The sequence below is a fragment of the Monopterus albus genome, unplaced genomic scaffold, assembly GCF_001952655.1.
Source record: "Monopterus albus unplaced genomic scaffold, M_albus_1.0 scaffold289.1, whole genome shotgun sequence".
Taxonomy (NCBI): Eukaryota; Metazoa; Chordata; class Actinopteri; order Synbranchiformes; family Synbranchidae; genus Monopterus; species Monopterus albus.
In genome coordinates, this window is record NW_018128169.1 from 422,069 (window position 1) to 441,297 (window position 19,229).

At 38.7% G+C, this 19,229-nt stretch overlaps 2 protein-coding genes across 5 annotated transcripts in view; both read right to left on the minus strand.

Annotated features, from left to right (window-relative positions):
- The window catches only part of etfdh (electron transfer flavoprotein dehydrogenase), a 13,191-nt gene extending 10,649 nt beyond the window's left edge, over positions 1 to 2,542 (minus strand). The window contains 3 exon segments of the mRNA XM_020622823.1: positions 347 to 576; positions 1,519 to 1,677; positions 2,320 to 2,542. Of these exon segments, the coding sequence (XP_020478479.1) occupies positions 347 to 576; positions 1,519 to 1,677; positions 2,320 to 2,350 (420 nt within the window). The 5' untranslated portion in view covers positions 2,351 to 2,542.
- A 1,731-nt stretch (positions 2,543 to 4,273) lies between these two features.
- rxfp1 (relaxin family peptide receptor 1) overlaps positions 4,274 to 19,229 on the minus strand; it is a 38,163-nt gene continuing 23,207 nt past the window's right edge. For 2 of the 4 annotated variants that reach the window (XM_020622841.1, XM_020622839.1), the window contains exons 4-18: positions 19,010 to 19,115; positions 17,638 to 17,709; positions 16,831 to 16,902; positions 15,993 to 16,064; positions 15,675 to 15,746; positions 15,265 to 15,333; positions 15,060 to 15,131; positions 14,763 to 14,834; positions 11,245 to 11,316; positions 10,328 to 10,399; positions 9,717 to 9,788; positions 8,813 to 9,042; positions 6,056 to 6,466; positions 5,580 to 5,798; positions 4,274 to 4,745 (exon numbers count right to left, since the gene is read on the minus strand). In XM_020622841.1, coding sequence (XP_020478497.1) covers positions 4,342 to 4,745; positions 5,580 to 5,798; positions 6,056 to 6,466; positions 8,813 to 9,042; positions 9,717 to 9,788; positions 10,328 to 10,399; positions 11,245 to 11,316; positions 14,763 to 14,834; positions 15,060 to 15,131; positions 15,265 to 15,333; positions 15,675 to 15,746; positions 15,993 to 16,064; positions 16,831 to 16,902; positions 17,638 to 17,709; positions 19,010 to 19,115 — 2,087 coding nt within the window. In that variant the 3' untranslated portion in view covers positions 4,274 to 4,341. The remainder of the gene's footprint in view (positions 4,746 to 5,579; positions 5,799 to 6,055; positions 6,467 to 8,812; positions 9,043 to 9,716; positions 9,789 to 10,327; positions 10,400 to 11,244; positions 11,317 to 14,762; positions 14,835 to 15,059; positions 15,132 to 15,264; positions 15,334 to 15,674; positions 15,747 to 15,992; positions 16,065 to 16,830; positions 16,903 to 17,637; positions 17,710 to 19,009; positions 19,116 to 19,229) is intronic. The other 2 variants (XM_020622842.1, XM_020622840.1) reach the window with 2 other exon arrangements.

Sequence of the window (19,229 nt, forward strand, 5' to 3'; positions counted from 1 at the left end):
ATTCTGTGTTTTTCTGTCAATATGGGGTGCTGTGTGTACATTAATGAGGAAAAAAATGAACTTAAATGATTTTAGCATATGGCTGCAATATAACAGAGTGAAAAATTTAAGGGGGTCTGAATACTTTCTGTACCCACTGTATATATATGTAAATATACACACACACACACACACACACACCAGCATTGCTGATATACTGTACAGTCATATGATGCAATATATACTACAACATAACAACAACATGGACCTGATGTCACAATCCCTTATGCTATGAAGGAAGGACAGCTTTGTAGACATCACTCTATACAGCACACACGCACAAAAAAGAAACATTGAAGACACTCACCCCTCGTTCCTTCCAATCAGGAAAGAGCTCAAAGACTGCAGTGGGCTCCAGACAGGCTCCTGATAGTGTGTGCGCCCCAATCTGAGAGGCCTTCTCCACAAGGCACACTCGCAGCTCTTTCTCATGTTTATTGGCTAGCTGCTTCAGACGTATGGCTGCTGAAAGACCAGCAGGACCCCCACCTACTATCACCACATCTGCCTCATCGACAAACCGGTCCATTTCAACTCCTGGGAAAGAAATGAAGTATAAGAAAAAAAAAAATCTAAGTCGATAACTAGAAGACCCATAAAAGAGAGGCAATGCATTTAGATTCAATTTGTGATATCTGAGGACAACTACAGCCCTGTGTGGTACACCTGGCAAAGCCTTCAGTGAAAAGTGGCACAGTCAGCCAGAGCATAGCCACCCAAACAAATAAATAGGCTGTCAAGATTTTATCCTCTCAAACTGAATTTCAAAGTTAAATCCATTCAGGCAAACAAAACATTTTGTTTTTATATTCACACTGAAAACTCACAATATGAAATCCTCCTTACAGGTCCTCCTAAAATATGTAAGAACCATTCACTGAATAATAAAGACATAATTTAACATAGATTTGTACTAACCACAACCTAACACTCACCCTGACCAGATTTCACAAGACTTGGATCAATCCTGTCTAACTTTATTGCCACAGCAAATCCATAAACATTTTGCTTTATGAACATATTTTTTAAAATATGTATAATAAAAGGCTGCAATACAAATTATTCTAGGAAGTCAGCAAAATAAAAGTGTAATGCAGGTTATATATATTATTTACTTCAATGGTCAATAATGTCAAAGGTAATTTGTTTTAGAAGTATTACTGAAGACATTATACACTGCTCTGTATTTTACTATGACAGGAGAAATAAATAAATAACATGAGTACCCCTGCACATACAATCAAAATCTTATAGGACCAGGTTACTTGTGTTCAGTGTAAACATAGTATCTTGAATATGGACAACCACAGGATAACAGAGAAACTAGGCTGCCTCATCGATCTACTCATTGACTGACTACACTGTCAGTGATGTGGCAAAGAGCAAATCATACAACAAAAAGATCAGTCTCCCCAAGAGTGTGAGTGGATGTGTGGCTTAGGTCACCAAAGTGGAAACTTAGATAAAGCAGTGTCTTACCTTCCCATCTTGGATCTTTGTCCCGAGGGTGGATAGTGTAGTGTGTTGTGATGCGGGATGTTGACACTGAAGAGCACGTTCTTCTGTGTAGTGCTGTGTACAGCTGAGGGGTAATATGTTCTGCCTGTACTATTTTCAATGCCCTGATACACCTGCGGGCTGCGAGAGAAAGAGAGAGAGAGAGAATAAGCCCCAGTCAAGCGCTATTCAAACTGGTGTGCTCATTCGTTTATTTGAACATGATGTGGTTTCCAAATGAGTACAAGTTTAAACGAGTCTAAAAATACACCAAACACATGAGAGAGATAAACAAAAGCTGTCACAGTGCCAAGTGGAAGGGTAGCACCATGCGAACAAGTTAGGACTAATGTGCGACTACTCCTTAGCCAAATTCAAAGCCAATTTCTGCCAATAGACATCCTTCTTAGATCGCAAATTGTTTTGCTAATTTGCAAAGCAGAGACAGATTACTAACAAAATCAGTACATTTCTTAGAAAGCGTAAACTGGACACAAAACCCTGGACAAGGACACTGCCCGTGAGCTACACAGTGGTTCAACTTTAACCTACATTTTAGCCTGATGCTAACCTAAGTGAGCATGTGTGACTGTTTTGGCTAATACTAACGCTAGCATTTGTAAAAAGCCGAGAAGTAAATACAGGCACGAGCAAAAATTGACCCTGCTAAAGTAAGCATTCAAGCCGTGAAAATACAGCAAAAAACAATGTCGATAAAGATAAACTAGCAGAAAACTCATATTAATGTTAGCTAGCTAGCTTGCTAGATATCAGCTGATATACCTTGACAAGAATATCTGCTGGCCGGAAACATGCTGTTTCAGCTAGTATAAACTCATTAACAGACAGTATTTCTTCTTTTTGAATCAGCCAAAGTAAAGCTGCCAGTAGAGCAGCTCTCAGCTCTCCAAACAAACGTTGAGCAGAGATTCTTTATAAAAATAACCACGTCTCATAACAGCGACTTGATGACATCATAAAGCTGCGCCGGCGTTCTGCGTAAGTGCAGATCTCTCTGCTTCATTCTGTGTCATGGCTGTAGTAAATCCAGGATCATAACGTTTAGGAATCAGACATTGCATTAAAGGCATCACCCCAGGCCACTGTACATCTGTAGTTAAAGGGACCGTGGAAATTGCGTTGTCCAGAGGTTAAAATCTGGGCTTTTAACCAAATATACATAAACGAAGACCTACAAACAAATCTCCAAATTCCTTCGCTGTCCCACCCACTTACAAAAAAGATAAAGATAAAATCATTAAAAATATTTCTAGAATTTCTTAGACTAACGACTTAATGATGATATGTTACATCAAAAGTGAAACTGTCCCCATAGTTAAAATAAGGCAGATAAATATTTAGAAACTGGGGGACTTGGAGTAATATGTGGGACACTGCAAAAAGAGGATTTTTCACACAAAAGAAGCAACAGTAATTGTGACAACAGATGTCACATGCTAAAGAAATTGAGTCTAAGTGAAATCACTACTGTGAAGTTATGGCAGCAAAATGTATGTACTGTGTATGAAAGATGTCTGGATTATTAAACATTGCATCACAAATGCACATGACCTAACAATCTCACAGCTGAATGAATAAAAGTACTGCCAAAAAGTGTATGCACTTGGAATAATTACAAAAGAATCGTATCATGTACTGTAAACATGTTTAATAGTGAAACAGCAAACAATCTTGGTTGGTTAAATTTCAAACTTACTAACAGATTTTCTTATTTCTAGAGACTTTTAAAATTGAGCTGATTAGTAGGAACGCTATCAAAATAGAGAGGGTTGCATCAGGAAGTGCATCCGGCGTAAAACCATGCTAAATTTCGAACCATGTGAAGTGTCAGTGTGGAAAGAGATGATTTGCTGTGGCCACCCCTAACAGGACCAGCCGAAAGTGTGGAGAAGTAGGAATGCTATCAATAATTTAATGAGAATATCATTTTAGAAATAGCAGGGTGGTCATAAAGACACAGTCAAATGGTGTAGCTGTAGTGCTTTTCTCACATCCTTAATAGCGATTATCAACTTCTGCCCTCCAGTAGGTGATTTAGAGTTCCTTATTTTAAAAAGAACTGGCTGAAACAGTCTTTTGTTCATCAGTCCATATTGTTGTTAAATCAAAATCAAGGTGTGGCTATGTTGGCTAGATCTGTAGGCAATTACTAATTATGTAATTGGGGTGATAGAAGTGGTTTATTGTTATTGTTTGATAATTTGTTGTTGTGACTCTGTTATTGTTTGGTTTTCCATTGACACTGCCTTGTGTCACAAGACAAATTTCAGATTTTATCTGATAAAGTGTTATCATATTGTATTGTATCGTCTATTCAAACACATTTTACTTGCCAGTGTGGTAGTAGATTAACACTGAACTCAGAAGCTGTACAGTGCTCTCTGGTATCATGTTCTAGCTTTCAGAGAGAATGAAAAAAGATAACTTTTGTGACATATTAAACTGACAAGTAAAAACTAGAAGAACAAAAACAAAACCATTAGTGAGATAGGACCTCTGTTCTGTATTAACCCAGCATGTAGTCTTCATTAGAGGGACTCTACTGCTGCACTGACTTCATCCTTCTGCTGTGACAGCTGCTGCTTGGCCAAGACACACACATGGTGGGATTTCCAAAAACACTAATGAATACTAATGATTTTCAACCACAAGGAGAAATCTGAGCACAAATTATGAACTGTCCCTTTTAAATAAAGGTTTTAAATAAAAAAAAGCGAATGAACCTGAATCACATTTAATCAGCTGAGGTGTAATTTCGATGACATTACGAACAGATCCATGTATCTAGATGAGTTCATTTCCTTGCGTGTATGTGAACATTTGTTTCTGTGAATGCAGTGACAAGATTGTCTGTTGCTTCTGTTGTTGCTGCGTGCACTCGATAATGTCAATGTATCCCTCGTTGGTATTTTCCACAGGGGTGAGCTTGGCTAGCATGCCTGTCACTTCCAGAGGGTGCCCTGGGGCAAGGCTGTGGCTGTTCTCCTGCAGGGGCCACATTTCCTGCCAGGTGAGCGACAACGGATGATGAGCTGGCTGACTGCTGAGCAATGGTCTCCTCTGCCTGTAGTTGGCCCATACCTGCAGAATGGTCTCTTTAAAAGGCCGTGTAGTCAGCGTGTAAAGGATGGGGTTAAGTGCACTGTTGATGGGGAGAATAAATATAACCACCCAAGAGCAGATGGTACCTGCCAGCAAAGAGGGAACATGAGCATTGAGAACAGTTCAACATAAAAGCTTTTTATCAGTATTACTTATGTAATAAATCCTCTATATTCCTACAGGGGACCTACTGTAATGAGGGATTAAGAATGTAATGGGTTGTGCACAACAATAAATGGTCATGTGAGTATACAGTGCAAAGTTCAGTAAGGTGGCTACAGTAAATGCTCTTTATACAGTAATAGGTATCTTCTGGAAAGCTCTTTCACACTTTACAGAATTTAGACAACTTTGTGATAAACTAACACAACAAATGAAATACTTATGGAATACTCCAAAGAAAACCTTGCTCTTAAGTACCTTTGCCCTTTTAGTGCTGAAAGGTGGTTCCAAAAAGTTTGCAAGGACAGTACCAGTGGTTAGCTTGGATCCATAGCAAATACAGTGGGTTCCAAAGATGGCTCAAAGTCATAGCAAAATGTGTCAAACCTACCAACCATCCTTACAAACATATTGTCCACATTTTTGCCTATCTTCCAAGCAATCATAGTTTATTTCATACGTGTTCTTTTTCACTGCCATGCTAGCCATGATTTTGTGAACCTAAGCTCATCAGACAGGTCAATTTAGAGCTGAAGAGCATGAGACAGCATGCTGATCGATTTCTGCTTTAAACTTCCAAGGCACTTCTGCATCTTTTCAGTCAAATGCTGTGAACCCAAGCCAACTACAGCTGGTGTCCTCTGTGAAGGAACAGACTAGAGCCACATGGCAAACCCGCTAAAGGGGTTTATTTGATTCTTGAAATGCAGACTTTCCATGCAGTATTCCTATAAATTATTATAGCACTTCTACTATACCGGGGATCTCCACCTGCAGCAGTGAGAGGATCTTCAGAATGAAAATGGGGATCCAGCAAAGGGAGTCAGTAATGACGATAGAGAAGAACCTTTTGGCGATGGTCACCTCCTTCTTGATGTGGTTGCTGTACTTTGTGGTCTGAGTGCCTGTTCTCTGGATGTTATAGAACATGCTTGCATAGGATAGGACAATGATGAGGAATGCCACCAGGTTCAGACCTACAGACAGATATCTGGTTAGCTTCTGGGTTGCCATACAACTACAGTAGCATATATTTGCACTGTGCATTAATAAAAATAATAAAGCAAACAAACAAAAAACCCCAAAACAGAACAAAAATCCCAACAAAAAACAAATACACTCAATAAATATGTGACTGTGAGACTGTGAATTTATAATTTGTGTTAAAGAACAGCTTAATAAAAGTAAATACAACAAAAAAGCTCAGATTATTATACAAAGTACCAATCCCTACCCAGGAAAATGATGATCGAGTAAACATGAGCCCATAGCGTCTCAGGCTGTTCCGAGTGCAATGGGAAGCAAACACCATTGGTACCATAGAAGTTGCGAAACAGCCCTTTGCAAGTCAGAGGCAGGAAGGCAATAATAAAGCCGAACACCCAAATGCCGAGAAGGATGGTGACAGTTCGTCGCCAGCCAGGTGTCAAGTACTGAAAAGGGTAGACGATGCAGATGTATTTCTCCAGAGTGAGATAAGTGAGGAGCAGGACGGATACCTCAGTGGACAGCATGGCCAAAGAGCCAATGACCTGACACTGACTGCTGTCCATCCAGGCCTGAGCGTGCCGGTTGTACTCACCTCGAAACTTCAGGTCATACGCACCAATCATGAAGAGGTAGATGCCCATCAGCCCATCTGCACCTGTAAGAAAGGTGTGATATATTTTACAGCTTTTTAGAAGATCATTCACATTATATACCTTACTTGTTTAATCAGTACAGAAGTCAAAGTGTAAAATGATGAGTTCCTGTTTTAGCTGGGGAGATGTGCCAGCACTGACTTCCTCGAGTCTGCTAGTTAAATTTGCTTTATGCATAATAGACAGTTGTGAGAGTGGTATTGATATTCTTGTCTAACTTGGCATATCAAATAAACAACTTCATTAAAATGTTGAACTGTCCTTTAAAATTGCATGATTATATTCTGGTGTGAATAAATATCTTTAAGTATGATCACACACTCAGTAACATTGTCGCAATGTTGTAAATGGGGGGTTGTCAACATCTATATATGGATAATTATAGAAAATTGTGGATGATGTATTTATACACAATTGCATGATTGTGAGAAAGAACAATAGGGGTTCATACTGTACATTTACTGGAAAGACTGTATATACATGTTTCTGCAGTCATACTGTTGTATTTAAATCTATAGAACCCCAGCACAGAACACAAATCCCAAACAAACAAACAAAAAATGAATCCCAACCTCACATTATTTTCTTTTACACCTACTCTTTCTGCCTTCAGTGAATTCATCACAGTGTTCTGCTGACTCTTGTGAAAGCAGAAAATCAATGCACAACTTACATCCTCTGAAGAATTTCACCACTGTTTCACATCTTAATGTTTAGTTCTTTGATAATATAGTAAATTCACTACACAAAGACAGACTTTCATATGGAAACATGCCAATAATCATCAGAAAGCATGTTTCATTTTACACAATGTGCGCATGATCATTAAAGACTCCCTGTATGACATTTTGTTGTAGAGAACCTGGATGGACTTTTACTGTTGACACGTACCTCTAAGTGCCATTCAATGTATTTAGCATGTTTAGCAGTTTTTCTTTGATATACATGAAATGATAATGTATACTTAAATGTGAAATTCCCATGAGTACATCAAAGTGTAGAGGATTAAAGCTGGTCTGGCTGAATCAACTATACATACAGTAGGTCAGAGAGAATACAGACAGGAAAGAAAAGGTTTGATACAGAAAGAAAAAGAATAAGGGTGATAAATCAAGGGACAAAATCAGAGACTCAAACTCTATCTTCATATCTCTACCTTGTTTATGACTCTTTCTTCTTTCCAGGCTCAAATCTGTTCAACCCCTGTAATAACAGGATTAAAGCAACATGCATTCGTGTCCCACTTGCATGAAAAGAGATGATAATCCATTGTTGTTATAAAGAAGAACGATTTAAATCTGAACTCTCACTTGTGTTAATTACCTTAAGCTTTTTTATCTGGGCTAAGCCACCAGAATTAGGTGTGTGACAGAAAGCTGTCCCCACTGGCATTCTAGTAATAAACATTAAAGACTGACATATTAAGCAAGTGAGGCCTTGATTCTAGCCCTTAATACAGGATCCTTTATATCTGACTTGAATGTGAAATGTGACCACAAGCATACAGTGGTGTGTTATTGAAAACTTTTATTTCCTAAATGTTTTATTTTATCTTGGAAATAATAACCATAAAGGCAATGTACATGGCGCTGATTTATTCTGACCTCCTACACAAGGGAGTTCCTTTAAAAATCGATGTTTTTGCTTTATATACAGCAGCATACTGTCTTGAAATAATTTCCCCCCTCTGCACAGAAAAGCACTTGCAGCTACTTTCAAGTCTAAATGGAAAACTCTGTTTTCCTGTGCCTTTGACTGATTGGCTCCTCTACTGTACCTTCATTTCTTCTGTTGCACTTGTGGCAACTTATGCTCATTACTGCATTGTAATTGTGCCGGAACTGTATTTCTGGTTTACTATTATCTTTGTCTATTTATATTTTATTTTTACTTTATGTATTTTATGTCCTTTTATTTTGTTCCTATTGATTTTATTCTGCATTTTATTATATTCTGCTTATTGTTTTTGATATTGTTCTAATGCTTTTCTTTGTTTTTCTTTGCGTCTATTTGAAATGTGCCATTTAAATAAATCCACTTTGTCTTGACTTCTGTTGTATGGCATAATTCCTGAGACAGCAGGTCTATAAACATAATGAAGTGATTAATATAAGTGTGGGTAAACTATGAACTATATAAGCAAGCAGCCACTAATTTATCACACTTTTTAAATATGTGTTGCTGGGCAGTAAATACCATACCCTCTATACCTGTATGACTACAGAAATTAGATAATACATGAATATACTGTACTATGATGGTGAAGGACATTCTGTGATGAACTAGTTAGTGACATTATGCGTGCCTCCCTTTAACTACATCCCACTTTAAATTGCAGTGTGACTTACAGCAGAGTGAGATGATGCACATGGCGTGGAGTTTGTTCTCAGAGCGGATGTACGAGCGCATGCAGATGACGAAGATGTTGCCGAAGCAGGTGGTGGCAGACACCACCCAGACAAAGACCCTTAGCACAATGTTAGCCAGCAGGTCCTCAAAGGATGAGATGCCGTCAGTGTTGGGCTTGCAGCTGCGCACGTGAGGAGCATAGCCGCAGTACTGGAACTTCTTGAAGTAGCTGTCATAACAGATTAGGCAGAGTATGAAGTCAAACAAAAAAGAATGTAGTCGATTTACGTACAGTTATGAGAACTGCTGTTTACAGCCAAGTGAGTTCTTGCACTGCAAAGCATGGATGGTGAAAGAATAAAGCCACAAAAGAAATGTTCTGATGATTCTGACAGCGGATTTGATTTTGATTTTAACTAAGGGCAGTATCAAGTCATGGGGCTTTAAAGGTGGTGAACTTAATAACAAAAGTCTTATTTGGTTAGAAATAGGTGCTTTTCAAAATCTTTGAGTTGTCTGAAGAGTTGCTATAACAAAGGTTTAACAGTGATCCTTCATCTAGAGATAAAATTAAAGGGGTAGTTCATCCAAATCACAACAAAACCCATATTTTCTCACTCATCTCTATGTAGCCACACTGAGAGTTTAGGTTTTATTTGTCCATTCCTTTCAGATATCAAAGATTTTGCCTCCACTGGACTACCATAGTGGACTGGCTGACTGATATTAGCATCCCATGTTGATTTACCCCTAGAGTAAATTAATTAGTGTAAATTTGACTTAACCATGGAAGAGAAGCCTGCCGGTCTCCATAAGGCTAGCTGGGAGCTCACCATTAGAAACACGTGACAGTCCAGACTAAACGATAAAGATTAACAGTATAAACATAAAGGGAGTACTTACATATGAGTCAAGTGTTTGAGAGATTCAAACATCTTCTGTTGTATGTTTCCAATTTCTATTCCCTCTATGCTCCTAGAAAGTATAAAGACATTGAGTTTATCTTAAAGGCTGCATACACATTATAGCATATTGATTTATAAATGCTAATCCTTCAGAGTAATTAAAAGCACAAAAACAGTTTTCAACAAACACCAAATAGCCCTTCAAGGACTTAATGAGACATTTTTACAAGACCAAATAAATCTTATTTCAGTAGTTGATTCAGATTTTAACTTTTGTGTGAACTAATGCATGTCTCAAAAGAAAGACCACATAACCACATAATACACAAATAATACAGGAAACCATCATTCAGCAAATTCTGACCCGCACAGTGTTGAAAGAATAATGATGTCAGTCTTTTTGTCCATTATGTTCATTATCAAGTTAATCACTATGCTTTTATATTAGCTGTTCTTTCTCACTTTTAAATATAACAGGAGAGTTATTCAAGTACCTCTTAACACAAACCTACTACTGTAGGTTTTCTAAGTACATTAGGGAGGATTTTATTGTAAATGTGTTTAACTATAGCTGCAGGAGTCATTCAATATGTAGCAAAGTAGACTTACAATGACTTCAGCTTGTGCAACCTGTCAAAGTGGTCAACTTGGAGCTCCACAATGGGATTGTATGATATATTCCTAGAAAACAGACAGGAAACCAATCATATAATATGAAATTTAATTTAACTCAGTATATTATACAATGCCTTCTGCTATATGCATAACAGGTATTTCTCTTTATGCAATATCTTGTTATCCACCTGACACAATATTTGCTGAAAAAGATTTAGTGCATTGACTGCCTACTAATTAAAGTTATAGTGATGAAGATTTTCATGAAATCACATCCCATATTTGATACTATTTATGATCAACACATTTTCTACAGTAGCCATTTAGTGTATTTATAGTAAGTAGTTATAGGAGTTTTCCATTTTAGGAACCTGCTGAAACATGTTTTGCGTCAGTTTCTGCTACACTCAGCCCAATTTGGAGGTGTGTTTTGGGAGCTGACTATGTGTGTGAGAGCGGAGCAGCCCCTCCCTCCTCTAAATGAAAACCAACAGAGAGAAAATGTAGTGGAAAAACAAAGCAGGACGTCCACATCAACCCCAGAGACTATAGCTGGTGATGGTTAAGGGAAGTACGCGGTATACCACTCGTTTGGGAGCCGATAGTGGAAACACAGCATATCCCTCTAAACAGGAACCTGCTATTCTTGTGCTGGTCTCAGCACAAGAATTATGTAATCCAGTGGAACTGACTGTTACACTGTGTCAGAGCTTAAGTTACTGCCAAAGTAAACAGAACCTCCTGCCATTCACACTAAAGCTCCTAAATGGAAAGACACTGTGGCTTTTATTGTGAAACAGTGAGTGTGATGCCTATGATCTGTTAGACATGCACTATTAAATATTCATGGATGAGGTATGCTTAAATACAGAGCTGTATATCACAGTGGGTTTGTGAAAAACAGAACTCACAGTTGGAGTAAATCCGCAAGTAAGACAAAGAGATTGGGAGGGATCGACATCAGTCTGTTGTTGGATAGATCCCTGCTCGTTGAGACAAATCCACATTCCCGAAAAACAAAACAACAAACAAACATTGAGGTACAATATTCAGCATTTGACTGTTATAGAGCTTTAAAAAACACCCTCTGTAATCCTTGCAATGTGCTGCCTAATAGGGACACTAAAAAACAGCCTTGCAGTAACTTTAACATCTGTAAGTTAATTCACTTTGCACCCATTATTGTTACTGGTCCCAAAAGGCTGTGAACTCGATGTATTCAGCTGTGGTTATGAAGCTAGTGTGAAAATTCAATCAGAAAGACATTCTCTCTCTCCACCTCCAACTCTATCTGCCGACTGTGGACATGGATAGATCACGGAACAGTGGGCCCCTAGGCACAGACATGTAAAAAGCCCCCACCTGTGTCACTTTGTAGTTGTTTTGCAACTACCTGTAGGCATTTTATGTACTTCTGCTCATTGCTCATTTTGCAACCATTCTACTTAGTTTCTTTTTTTGGGGAGGGGGGGGGGTCATTATTTTGCATTTCTTTGTAGTTTTTTGTGCCTCTAGTAGTATTGCCCATATTTTTCTTGTTTTGTGGCTTTCAATTTGGATGGCTTTCCAATGGAAAGGTTAACAGTCCCTTCACAATTCCCTGGTCTAGGGGCTCCTAGGCCCGTTCAGAAATCCATTCATGACTGTGGCTGTCTCAGTCGATTAACCAATCAGTTTCTTCCACCGCCTCAGTGAACCAGTCTTCTCATAGCTGTTAAAACTTTAAATCCATTCCTCTCTCTGCTGTCAGCTGTCATCTCAGCGTAAGCTTTTACTGTCCTCCACCTCCCCGTTCAACTGTAAATTGGTGTTCCACAGGTCCACCATCAGGATCACCAGATTCCTGCTCCAGCCTTTTCTTGGGCAGCACCTCTTGTCTCCATCATGGGTCCTCTGTCATCCATCAGACTCCTGTCCTCATCCAGGCATCCTTCTCATTGATCCTTCATGAGACTCTTACCCTTTCTCATCTTTCTATCCTTATCATCACCTATCTCTTCTCTCCACCACCACCAGCGTCTGGAGAACATTTCCTGTTCCCTTCATGGCTTGTAATCTTATTTTATAAGTTTCATGCATGACAGAGTCTAAGCACCAAATCCTTTCTTTCTGCCATACTCACTAGGACAATGAACCATGTAAGCACTTCTGAACTGCTTGTTCTCTGTCTCTCCTGATTGAAATATAGTATGTGTAAAAAAGACTGCTATGGTGGGCATGAGCATAGCTGCAGGAAAGTTAGTTTCACAGTCAATTAAAGAGTAAAAAATTGCTCCCGGTGGCTTGACTAGTGCCGTTGTGTGGCAGCCTTGTCGTCATCGGTGTGTGAATGTGTGTGTGAATGGGTGAATAGTGTATAATCTCCCTGTAAAGCACTTTGGCCAGTGCATAAAAGTGCTATATAAATACAGTCCACTTACCATTTACCATAAAAGTCTCATGAAACATGCAGTGTACAGTTCATCACTTCTGACCTAAGTAGGACGAGGATCACTGAACCTGTGATGATGCCCTGGATCACCCTCGGTGTTATTGTCAATAATAAAAATATAGAATATCAACAGTTTTGTCCTTTAACAATACTACACATCTCTCTTAGTAAGAAAAACATTGAATTACTCTATATGACATTATTGGGATCCTTTGTAAAATTACACCCACATCTGTTTCTCATTTCATAAGAGAAACAGCAACAATTACACTTTCAGTAATGTTTGCATTCACAGTCTAGACAAAGTGAGCCACTGAGATATTGACTGATTCCATTCATTCATCCATCCATCCATTTTCCTCCGCTTATCTGGGACCGGGTGGCGGGGGCAGCAGTCTAAGCAAAGATGCCCAGACTTCCCTCTCTCCAGACACTTCCTCCAGCTCCTCCGGGGGAATGCCGCGGCGTTCCCAGGCCAGCCGAGAGACATAGTCCCTCCAGCGTGTCTTGGGTCTTCCCTGGGGCCTCCTCCCGGTGGGACATGCCCGGAACACCTCCCTAGGAAGGCGCCCAGGAGGCATCCGAAACAGATGCCCGAGCCACCTCAGCTGGCTCCTCTCGATGTGGAGGAGCAGCGGTTCTACTCTGAGCTCCTCCCGGGTGACCGAACTCCTCACCCTATCTCTAGTGGTAGTAGTAATTTAAGGTAATTGTGTTTTGTTTGTCAAAGATCCACTGAGGCAAAAAAAAAAAGTTAAATCAATAAAGAAAACTAGCTTAGAAGAAAACTTATTGAGACTCTTGAGACTTTTATTTGCTACAAAAGTGTTTGCTAAGGGTGGAAAATTCTGCTAGCCAACTGTGAGGCACATAAGATGAAAGAAAGACAGACTGGGTTCTCTGCAAAGAACACAGCTTGTGCACATTGTGCAATACTCAAAAGAATGCAAGATCAAAGATCAAAAGTAAGGTTTTGCAGGCATGTTAATAACCTCTGGATTTGGTTTGGTAATAAAGTGCTAAAGAGGAATGTGTCCATTAAACTCTGCCACAAAGAAGCACTGATCTCCAACAGTAACACTGATGTTGGCTCTTACAAGACAGCTGAATGTTCTGAATGCTATGGCAAAAACGTGAAAAACATGACAAAGAAGAAAAATGTGTGTCACAGTTTATAGAGTAGCTTAATTACGTTCAGGTTTAGTAGCTGTCAATTATTTGGGTTCTTTGTCTTTTTTCTCCTTTGTTCCATAAAGTACCTGCCAGCAATCATATGAGCTTGAGCAACCAAACTCAGCAGACAGGGTCGAAGTATCACTGAATGCTCATGCATTAAAAAAAGTTCCACAGCTGGTGCACATGTGCAGATTGTGGTAAAAGCACCGTAATAACGTTTGGACATTTTTAAATGAACAAAAGATCAGGAGGTCATCAAAACCATTATCAATCATCTTCTGAGAACCACTGATTGCCCTGTAGACATACAGTGCGTATGTTGCTGTGTAAAAAATGTTTAGAGAGAACACACCAATCAATTCCAACACCAACAAACCAACAGAACCAAATGGCTCTGGCTCAAGGGAACAACAAACCTCTTCATTAACTAATTGACACGTTCATGGCATCATTAGACAGATGTCCTTAAATGATATCAACTACTGTACTGTAGCTTAGAAGTTTTTGTTCCTTAGATACTAAGTTACTGAAGGTTCATGTAGTTTGCAAGTATCAACTGTGACAGTTATAATGATTCCTATATTATAAGATTTTAGCATAAATTAAAGCAGAAATCAAGTTATTCCACAGGGTTTGCAAACTTTACTGTGATTTTCCATACTGTTTCTCATTTCTCTTTCTTCTAAAGTCATTGTGCATAACATATCCAAAATGACCCATATCTGAAATTGCATTGCTTCAGTTTCTTTTTGTCCCAATTCTGAAAACTGTGCTATTTTTTCCTCATACAATTTAAATGAAAAATCAAAAACATTAACTTACAATTCTCCAAGCTTTCGAAGGACCGAGAAAGCCTGTTCATGTATGTGACTGATCAAGTTTCGCTGTAAAACCCTGATGAAAGGCCATAAATACAAAAATGAATCATTATACTAGTAGTTGTACTTCGTAATCCCATTTCATGAACTACAAATATCAATTCTGCACATAAGTTGCAAATCAAAATTTGAGAAACTGAGTGATTCCCAAGCTTCGCACTGAAATTCAGGCAAGAGAAAAACTTTAAAAAGCAGAAACGCTGCCTTTACCATGGATAAAATTATGTTCCTTGATACTTACAGAACTGTCAGCATATGGCATGAGCAGAATGAGGTGTTTCCAATGGCTTCTAGCAGATTTCCCTCCAAATCTCTGCAAGAACATGTTTTGAAATATACATTCACAGCAGAAATGTACAGACACATGCACACAGACAAAATGAATTTATCTAAAGATGTGTCACTTTTATGACAAGACAGCTTTTGATTTTTGACATCCTACTTACAGCCAGTTCAATCTTGGCAGTTCTTGACAGATGTCATCCAGCTTTGTCAAAGAGTTATTCAACAAAACCCTGTCAATCAGTAAGATGTAGCAAGGTGTAACATTTTCTCCTTCAGTTTTCAAAGAAAGAACACTCATTCAAGTCTTATCTCATCAGCAGAGGCTCTCAGTAGCAGGACTTTGAGAGTAGTCTGAAACATCTGGCACAATATAAACTGTTGCCACAGTGCATAGATGATGAGAAAATGAACTGGAAAGCAGTACATTGCACAACTTTATTATAAGATTGATGTGTTTTGGTTTGTGCCCTTTGTAAGAGTCTTATAAAATCACAAAATAAAGTTCAACATACTGCAAGTGTTGCTGGAGTTTGGATCTTTACTGTAGCATAGAATAGAAATCAAAACTCACAGTAAAACAAGGGAGTTCAGTCCTGAAAAGGTCATGGAGGATATTTGATGGATATTGTTATTATCTAGAATCCTATAAAAAACAAACAACAGTGTATAGTGTCAGCCTCATTTGCAGAATATTGACCCCATTCACAGAGATATTTGTGATGTACTACCTGTATGCAAGAAAATGTAGGAATTATTTATCACATAAATAGAATTCTGTGCCTTTGGCAAACCAATATTTACAAAAAGTAAAATATTCTTATATATTATGCATACGATATTTTATGTTGTTTTAGTGCAAACATTTTTTTTCAGTAGAAAATAAACATACAACCACTCCAGCTTGTGCAGGTCCTGGAACACCCCCGGCATCAGGATAGATATTTTATTGTAGCTCAGATATCTGAAAGCAAAAAGGTTTGGAGGGTTATCTGAAAATGATAATCTCTAAACCTGTTAAATAAACTAATGGTAAACTGTGTTACATGTTGCATTTAGCACACAGTGAACATATATGGACTTAATCATGCAGTTTGTGATTCATTCTCATCTGCCAACATCTTATAATGTAATAATATTATAATTCAGAGGGAAGCTTGGAGCAAATGTTGTGTTCAAGCCTTTTTGGCTCATTTGAAAACTAGATTTACTCAAAAAGCAGTCTTTGTGGAACCTCCATCTGGTATTGGCATTTACATAGTAGTCATCAGCCTTCCTCCCTAGGTGGCCGCTGATTTTCTTTTTCCCCCCACTGTGATGCTGCATATATAGCATTTCAGTTTGACTTAAGCCAATTCAATTATATGGTCATAAAAAGGCTCAGCTCTTTGAGTCTGAGGAAAAATGTGCCTTCTACTAAGAGAGCTAATCCTCCTTAATAATCACATAAATATTAGTTAATTAAATGAACATAACCAAAAACTATAGTAAATAAAGAGAAGGTTCAATGTATCAGCAGAATAACAGTGAGAAGAGTCAGGCTGTGTTGACCACGTTGCATGAATATGATCAGACATCATCAGAGTCAAGCAGAGACATGAATGAAACAGCAGATGCCAATCAGCTATGCATGCACAGTGTCGGTTTGTTATTTTATGTGCAACGGTACAGACCACACAGCTGTTTGTTTTATCACTGAATGGCATGTGTTACAGATTGGACAAACTTACAGTCTCGTTAGGTTATACAGCCCTCTGAATGCGTCAGAGCTCACATCTTGAATTCTGTTATGCTGGAGATATCTGTGTAAAAAAAGGTTTATGATGCACTGAATTACAATGAGACAATGAAGTATTTAATTTGGTTGTTTGAATGAGAAACAGAAACTGTGTTTACTTGAACAAAAATGTTTAAATTGTGGATGTTAGCCCAGCTGAGAGAAAAGAGTGTTTGATATCAAACAATCATGACCCGATTATTAGCTGACATTGTCTTTGATATCACATGCAACAAACCTCCACTTACAGCTGTGTTTTCTCTTTGTGCACTTTACACACCAGAGAGTGTTTAAGATGTTTAAGCATTTCTCAGGAACATTTTCACTCCAGTCAAAATCTGTGGCTAAACGCTGACAGTATAATACAGGCAAATGCGTCCTGTCAGAGGTTCAAACCTATTCTGCTGCCACACCATCCAGAGGCACCGAGTGAGGCTGATAAACACTGTAAATCTGGAACAAATGACTACACAACAGAACAATCCCCTCTGTCAGCACTCCCAGCGGTTCTTACGCCAGCTTTGTAGTGTATTCATCACTGAGTATGGTCATGATCTCAGCTCTTCAGTATGTTGAAGACTTTACTGAATGAATAGTGTAGGTTCTCATGCTTGCTAATAATACTCATGTATTTTACAGTGTTTGGACTGAATAAAGGAGAGATCAATAAGAAACAACGGTGAAAAAAAGAGAGTAATGCAAATATCATAATGTGAAAATAAATCAAATGAATATGAATATTATATAGTCCAGAACTCACAGTTTCTGGAGGCTTTTGTACTTAACGAATGTGTTTGCCCTCAGTTTCTGAAGCCGGTTCCTTTGTAGAGACCTGAGGGTTGGGAAGAGGCTCACAGTCACAATACAGAAGGAGGCTTTCACCATAATTTAGTGATGCACCATCTGACTGCTTTATTGTCAAAGTTATTTTGTTTACGTGTAGATATACATTGTGTTAACATTTCTTATTAATTCCCCGATCTCATTTTGTATTGTTTATCTGTAGTTTTCCACAGTACATTTCCATAAGACCTCCAGCAAAAGACACACACTAATTAGTGCTAAATAATCCTCGTTAGTTTTTATGCAAGGCTTTAATGCAAAAATTCTTTCAATTACATACTGTATGTCTTCTGATAAATAAGTAAATTAATTAAATAAATAAGCTTTCTAACTTTATTTAACCACCTCGAAGTGTCTGATAATTAAGGCGCTGATTCAGCTGAGGTTTCCTAAGCTTTTAATGGCCTAAAGGCTAATTAAAAGCTCATTCACTCAAACACTGTTGTGCCAAGCTCTTTGAAGAGGGACGATGTAAGATTTTTTATTGACACTGTCTCTCCAGTCTCGCTGTTCTCTAACGCTACTTTCTAATCACACTGTATTTCTTGGCTGACTAACAGTTGACTGGTGGACAAGCTGGTGGACCTGGGAATTCCATATTCCATATGGATTAAGGACTTCCTGTCCAGACGCAGCTGGTGAAAGTGGCACACACATCCACGGCTCTTAGCCTCAGCACTGTTTCCCCACAACACTGTGTGCTGAGCTCTACACCCTGTACACCCACGACTGCACCCCCACCCACCACGGCAGCACCATTGTAAAATTTGCTGATGACATCATGGTGGTGGGGCTTATCTCTGGGGGGATGAGACTACCTACAGGGATGAGGTGGAGAGGCTGATAGTGTGGTGCAGAGAGAACAATCTGCTCCTTAATATCTCAAAGACTAAGGAGGTCATTGTTGACTTCATTGTTTATTTTGTTTTTCTAGCGGTTAAGTTTTTTATATGGTCTTATTTCATATGTTATGGTTTTTTTATTGCTGTACCAACTGGAGGTCACTCTAAATTTCGTTGTACATGTTACAATGACAATAAAAGATTATCTTATCTTATGTTGAATTTTGACAAAACATTCCCCAAATATAACAAATCAAAGGTGTGATGCTGGCTCTTATAAGACTTTCAAGGACAGTTTTCATCAGTTTAATGAGTAGTGAAGACACTGTATTACACCCAACAGAGATTCATCTGCAATAGTGGCTGCAAAGTATGTTATTCATGAATCTTGTGGCAATGGTTAAGTACTCACAGTGGCAGGGGAGGCTTTCTAATATTGCTACTCACATCATGGTGACATTCATGGCCACCACCGGGACATCTTGAAGCTGTGCGCTGTCACAATCCAGCTCCAGGTCTCGGCACTGGCATTGCTCAGGAACTGCACCCAGCACTGCAAAGATGGAAGGGAAAGGGAAGCAACATCAGAGGACACATTAATCAAAGGCTCATCCTGCCAAATGCCAATGTCAGGACTGGAGCTGTTTGGATGAATGGAAGCTTAGTC